Source organism: Marmota marmota, unplaced genomic scaffold (assembly GCF_001458135.2).
Source record: "Marmota marmota marmota unplaced genomic scaffold, marMar, whole genome shotgun sequence".
In the NCBI taxonomy this organism is placed as follows: Eukaryota; Metazoa; Chordata; class Mammalia; order Rodentia; family Sciuridae; genus Marmota; species Marmota marmota.
Window position 1 is genome coordinate 11,833,092 of NW_026000119.1, and position 6,706 is coordinate 11,839,797.

The window sequence follows — 6,706 nt, forward strand, 5'->3', positions numbered from 1 at the left end:
TTTTTTTTTTTTTTTTTTTTTTGTACCAGGGATTAACCAACCACTGAGCTACCTCCCCAGTCTTTTTTTAAAAATTTGAGACAGCATCTTCGCAAAATTGCTTAGGGCCTTGCTAAATTGCTGAGGCAGGCTTTGAACTCGCATTCCTCCTGCCTTTAGCCTCCCAAACAGTTGGGATTACAGACATGCAACACCATGCCCTGCTCCAAGTTTATATGATTTCTACACACATACAACATACCAGGGGGCAGTTTGTGATCCCCCTACCCCACGCAGCCAGCAGGGCTCCACCCAGGCTCTACCCACTCAGTCTGTCTGGGGGAATAGGGAGCCTGCATATTAATAATTTGTGTCTCAAATTTGAGAACCTTGAACCTATTCTGAACATATTATCCCTAAAATATTTTTACTTTCTCTTGTTTAATGGCCAGTCCAAAAGTAAGCAACACTGAGAAGGCAAGATCCTTTAGGATAAAATAAAGGCCAGTAAGTTACTCAGGAGTCAACAACCTTAACTCTTCCCCAACCCACCCAAAAGAATCTTGAGGCCTACAGCACTCCAAGTACTCTGCACAGGAGCCATCATGTAGGGAAAGTATTCTTTGTACTTCTTAGCATGTGGTTAAACCAGGGGTGCCCTTCAAAAATATAATATCTAACACCAAGATAAAGACAAAGAGTTAAAAATTTTTTCCCTTTGTTTACTTCAGTTTCTTTGGATGAGATAATGTCACCACTGGGATTTCCTCTTAATACTTTAAATCTGACACCAAGTTACTGCCTTAAGAATTTGACAGGAGTTTAATCTGGTTAAATTAAAAACAAAGCCAATAAACCAACACAATAAAACAGACCTTCAGCAGAGAACAGGGCTGTCAGAGTATGGGTCTGCTGGCTCTGTGGCCATCAGGTTAAGCTTTAACTCATTGTGGACAGATAGGAAAGGGAAGAGTTTGCACAAGGAGGATTCTCAACACTGATCGGCACCAAAACACAGAAAGTCAGCACAGGGCTGATTTTAAAGTTAATCTTTACTTTTGGTTCCCCAGGGCATTTGTCCCCAAAGTAATAAATCTTATTTTTCTCCTGAGTATAAATCTAAACTTCATCCACTTGATACATTTATATTTGAGCCAGACACTCTGCATTCTACCTGCTCTATTACTTTGAGCAAATGAGTACACATTATGTTCATAATAAAATAAATACAATCTGAAAGCACAACTAAATGGCTACCACTTCAGATTTCCCAATACTTTTTTTAAGTAATTTTTTAACCTGTAAAAGTTATGTACTCACCATATATCAATAAGATGTAACTAAATTAAAACATAGAAATGGCACTCAACTCACTATATGTTTGTATTTCTGAGACAAGAGACATATCTAAGAAACTTTTTCCTAGAGATAGACTAATTTTATATGTGAGTTATAGTGGAAATACACTCTAAGTTTATTTGACAATTTTGGAAAAAAAATAAAAGAGAAGTTTGCCAAGATAAAACTAAGTTTATACATTTAGAAACAGTCAAATTGTCCTTCATATCACAAAACAGTGGTGAAACTAATCAGTTTTATGTTTCCTCTATTTTATTGCTAGCCAGCAAGGCATAAATTTGGATGCTCAAAACAAGTAAATGACAGGAGACCAGGATAATAAAGAAATGTACTCCTATCTACCAACAAGATCATATTTTTGTTCCTGAATAAACTTGAAATTCAAAATCTTTTTAAGCAGTATTCATTAAATCTCATTTTCAAAAGAGTATAGATCCAACTACAGAATGCCATCTCATGACATGGTATAGAATTCCCTAAATCTCCTAAGAGATCTTTTGCATTAATTTTGCCAAACACTCCCACAAATCAGCTGACTTTAAGAAAAAAATTACTCATTGCTCCTTCAGTCTTTATCATGGAAGAAGCCTAGACTGTGAGTCAGGAAACTCAGCTGTGCTCTCAGGATGAACCAGAAAGAAATCACTTAAAAGACTTGTTCGTGTTTCTCTTCTGTCAAGGACACTGTTTACAATGGTGTCATACGGAAAAATGGGGACAGTCATGGGGTCAAAATAGTACGCATGCTATTTCTCTTCCTTGAACCACACTTTCCGAACTACAGTATCCTTCTTTGCTCTTGGCTCATATTTAATTAACTGCTTTATGTTCATGAAGTTTCTTTCACAATAATCAGTAGCTCATAAGTCAGAGGTGGGGGCACAGGGTGGGGCAAAACTGGTTCTATACCAGTTTAAGAGCAGTCCTTTTTGCAACAGGAAAGTTTCCCTTACCAGAGTCAAAGAGAGCCACCAAAAACCGGCTTCATATTAATCTTGGGAACAATCTGACTTTACCTCTTTATTGGTTTTCTTTTCTTCTAAGCTTCATTAACATGAACTTGGGTCAAATTAAGGGGGAAAAAAAAAAAAACTGTGGAGAGCTCACTAAACCTAATTTCCTTTTGCAGTTTGTAAGAGCTTTCTTTTGAGAACATGTGTGCTAAGCCACCAGATGCAACTCTCCCAAAAAAGCAAGTTCAACACCCCCACTCCGCCCCCCCAGAACCCTTCCCCCCAGGGTGGGGGTGGGCCCCACTTCTCAGGTAGCACACAGTGCTTTTTAAAACTGCTTAATCCCTGCCGGTAGTTGAAGGTCTGTATATATTCCTTCCTAGAATTAGGGGATTGCTTCAATGAGAGTTAGGGGAGATGGAGATTCAGACAAAGCCCTCCTTTTTATTCGATCCATCACCATCAATCTTCAGTATAAAGCAAGCTAATCCATATAGAAAAAGACCCATAAACTGTTAGATTTTATTAATTCTCAAAAAGAGGGAATGCTAATTTTTAATACTTCTACAAAGAACAGTCTCCACATACTTTAGATTAGAAATCTGGAAAATAAAACTATGATCTTATAACCATTTCACATTAAAGAAAGCAAGTTTATTACAATTCCCTCAAGGAAGGGTATTCCATGTGTCTGCTATGTTGATAGTTCCCAAGAAAGTGCATGAGGTAAGGCATATGTCCTGGAGACAAACGCATTTCTGGGTGATTACCTTTCTCCAATTCTGATAACTCATATGCCAAATATTAATTGTTTTCGAGCTACTGATCAAAAGACTCTTGAGTTTTAAAAGTTAGGCAATTTATATTTTACTCAACAAATGTATTTTTTTAAGAAAATAAATCAACCAGAAAAGCAAAATAAAAATAATTTCCTACTTTAATGTTTTGGAATGAGGTAGAGGAATATAAAACCTCAATTTCAAAAAGTTCATAAACCAAGAAACACTTAGGCACAATGTCTCTTCCTTTTAGTGTCCCCTACATAAGCTATAAGTACTTTGAAAGAGGGAGGAGCTACCTAAGGAGCTGGCTACAGTGCATGGTCCATTCACAGAAAAAATTAGCCATATACCACCCATCAATATCAAATCCAGAATGACACTACCTTATAGCAATGTCAATTAATTAGAGAAAAATGCCATGGGTTGGCTCCTTTATAATTGCTGCAAATTTCTCATCTAAGTTCCCAACTACAAATCATTTCAATGCACAATGAAACTACTGTGGTTAAACATTGAGCTATGAATCTCTAAGTCCAAAGATTCTGAAAATCTAAATTAATTGTCTCAAGAATACTAATGTGTCACATGGTCAAGTTTTTACTGGCCAGATTATACATCCCAAGTAATGTTTCAGTTTCTTTTAGCAATACTCAGGGAAACTTGGCCCAGCTTTGGGGTTCTCTGAAATCCAAAAATATCTTAAATTTTTTCCATATATTCTCTATTTGGACCTCAAAGATTATCTACTCTCCCACAAAGCACAATGTCTGAAAGTAAGGTTGGACTACATTCTAAGTGTAACTGAAGAAAAGGATTATTCACAACATATGAGACATATTCTCTAACATGCAGGCTAATAAAACAACAGATATAAGGGAGGGCCTTGTTGCTTTGTTTAAAGTTCAAGGACATATCTGAAGGTTAGGTAGGACATCAAAAATATGCAGTTCTTTTATTTCAATTGCTAGCATGTTGTACCAACCTACTGATAACTCAAATTACAACATCTTGCAGAAAAGCAATTTTACCAGAAATCGCTTTCTCTTACACCGAGGCTTTGCAATTCCTCTTTTAACATCTCATCTGTGCTTCAAACAGGCAGCATAGAAGCAAGGAAGTGCTCCAGAGTACTTCTGGAGCCAGAGGTCTGCTCCACGCTCTACCTGCATAACCTCAGGCAAGAAATACCCTGGCAGGGCCTCAGTTTCCTTAAGGACCAAAGATAGATAATAAAAGTATTAAGTGAAAAGAGTCAAAGAGGTAATTAAATTAAAGCTGCTCATTGCTGTGTCTGGCACACACAGTACACCATTTACCTTTTATCTCATTTTTATCTTTAGTTTAAGGGTTCAGGCATTGAAATCACTCACACTTGTGTTCAATTCCCTGCACTATATTAGAGAGCATTGTCAGCCTTGATTTAATTTCATAGATCAAGATATCTTAATGCAAGGTTTTGTGCCATGGACCCCTACGGTAATTTGATAAGTAATAGCACTCTCAGGATAAAGTTTTTAAATGCATTAAATAAAATAAATAAGAATACAAAGGGAACAAATGACATAAAAATATACCAACCAAAATATTTAAAAGACAAATTAATGGTTCTATGCTTTAATTATTAAACAATATAAAGCAGCTCCTTAATTTTCTAAAAGTGGTATATGTAAGATATTAAGACATGTGCAAGAACTGAAATAAGATTATGAAAACATGAGGTTTCTATTTGTGATAATATCCCTAGTACTGGTACTACAGGGTTTTGTTTTTGTTTTTGCTTCTGTCCTTTCCCCACCCCGCATATATTTCTACTAAAAGAAACGCTAAAATTTCACTTCGAGTTTAGGGAAAGTAAAGATGCAACGTCAGTTTCTTACCCAAGTTTTCCTACTACATTGGCCCCAGGTTAAGAACTCCTTTTTTAGAACAATCAATAAAATGGAGTCTGAGGATAAACCACTGAGTTCAGAGGATTAAATATAAAAAGCAGGTGACACACAAGAGGTTCTCTATTTAGACACATTCATTCCTTCCTAGAAAGTTGTTTCTTAGGAAAAAAATTTAAGTTACATCCTCTCAAATTTCATTATTTAAACATCTACTTCTCTCTATGATCTGAGACTTCAGACCTAAATTTGTTGAGCCTTCTGAAACATCCCAAATCACTATCTTTCATCACATAATAACTTGAAGAGCTTTCCTACTATTTTAAATAACTGAGGCCACGGTGCTTTCTAGTAAAAGTTTAAAAGAATGTATATACAACTCTTCAGTTTCCCTTAGCACCAACTGCTGTCACAACTAAAATGAAGTCACACAGATCGCACACAACAGTTTGAATCTTATACTAATCACTAATGCCTTGTCATCACTCTTTTTAAACGCTCATTACAAAACCAGTAACCAACCATGGAAAGACAGGGCTTGAGGTTCTTACAATTGTCCTCCTCTGACAGCAACTGCAGTTCATTATCCTCTCTCCCCTTCACCAACCCCGGTGAATTCCCGGTCTTTGCCTACTCAGCAGATTCACGCAAGCTGTGCCGTTTTATGTAGAATCATACGTTCTAGCAGTAAAATTTTCAATCACCAGGCAATTTGTCTCCCACCCTCTCCTAGGCAAGATATGATTTACATTAATTGTATCTCTAAAATGCCTCTTAAGACACCAGCAAGCAATCAAGAGAACCAAAGGATGGGTGCACAAAGAACATAACGAAAATTTGAGCAAAAGACAGGCACGTGAAATCAACTTAATTTCCCGAAAAATAAGTTATTTTTAGAAGAGGGATCTTTAACTTCAATCTTAACTTTAACCCAGTCTCCCTCTCCGCTGTGCAGAAACTGTCTAGTATGTTCTCCAAACTGGTTTTTATCTGACGTTCAGTTATGAGCCACAGCATCAGGAATGATGAGAAAGCAATGACAAAGCTGCTTCCTGCCCGTCTCCTTCCCAGCACCCCAGCCCTCCCCCCTCACCCCCGCAACCTTCATTTTCCCCAGCTACTAGCGTATTTAAAAAGTTTCTCTCGGTGCCTGCCTTACCTTGAGTGGGCTGCCATCATTCAGCTTAGAGAGCCCACTGTCTTCTGTCCATCAGACCTTTCAACCCGCGGGCCCTGCTGCCAGCGCCTGGCTCACCATTTGCCGGAGCCGTGCGGGGATGATTCCCCAGCTCGACTCCCCGAGGTTAGGGGACTACCTGCTCCGGAGCCCCGGGCGCCCTCAGTGCAGCCTCGGGCTGGAAGCGTATTGGTTCGCACTAATCCTGATGGACATCCGGGCACTGGGGCCTCTGCAGGAGAACTACACTTTAGCTGAGCCCGGGGAACGTCGCGTCCGGATTCGGAGTGAGAGAGCGCCTGGGGCGACTTCTGGGCAGGGAGGCGAACGGGCCCAGGAGGAAAGCCCGCCAGCGCACGGCTCGCACCGAGCAGCCACACGAATCGGGCCAGAGTTTGAAGGGAAAGGCAATAGCCTTTTTGCTCCTTCGAAGTTGTCCGAGTTCGGCAGAATACCCCCGTCAAGAAAGTTCTGGTGGTACGGCCCGCCTCCTTAAATGGGCAGGGCGCTCCGCCGGCCGAGCCCAAGGCTAGGAGAGGCGAGGCGCTACCGGGTCGGGTCGGGTCGGGT

At 39.5% G+C, this 6,706-nt stretch overlaps 2 protein-coding genes across 5 annotated transcripts in view; both read right to left on the reverse strand.

The window, feature by feature from the left end:
- Positions 1–6,706, reverse strand: part of Aff1 (ALF transcription elongation factor 1) — a 189,444-nt gene that overhangs the window by 122,993 nt on the left and 59,745 nt on the right. Inside the window, exon 1 of one of the 4 annotated variants that reach the window (XM_015499153.2) lies at positions 6,119–6,252. The exons of 2 other annotated variants lie outside the window; for them this stretch is intronic. In XM_015499153.2, the coding sequence (XP_015354639.1) occupies positions 6,119–6,138 (20 nt within the window). In that variant the 5' untranslated portion in view covers positions 6,139–6,252. Of the gene's footprint in view, positions 1–6,118; positions 6,253–6,706 lie in introns of those variants that run through there. One more of the 4 variants, XM_048784857.1, reaches the window with a different exon arrangement.
- LOC107153610 (40S ribosomal protein S4, X isoform-like) overlaps positions 6,346–6,706 on the reverse strand; it is a 16,000-nt gene continuing 15,639 nt past the window's right edge. The window contains exon 3 of the mRNA XM_015499154.2: positions 6,346–6,384. The gene's annotated coding sequence lies outside the window, so the exon portion shown is untranslated. The remainder of the gene's footprint in view (positions 6,385–6,706) is intronic.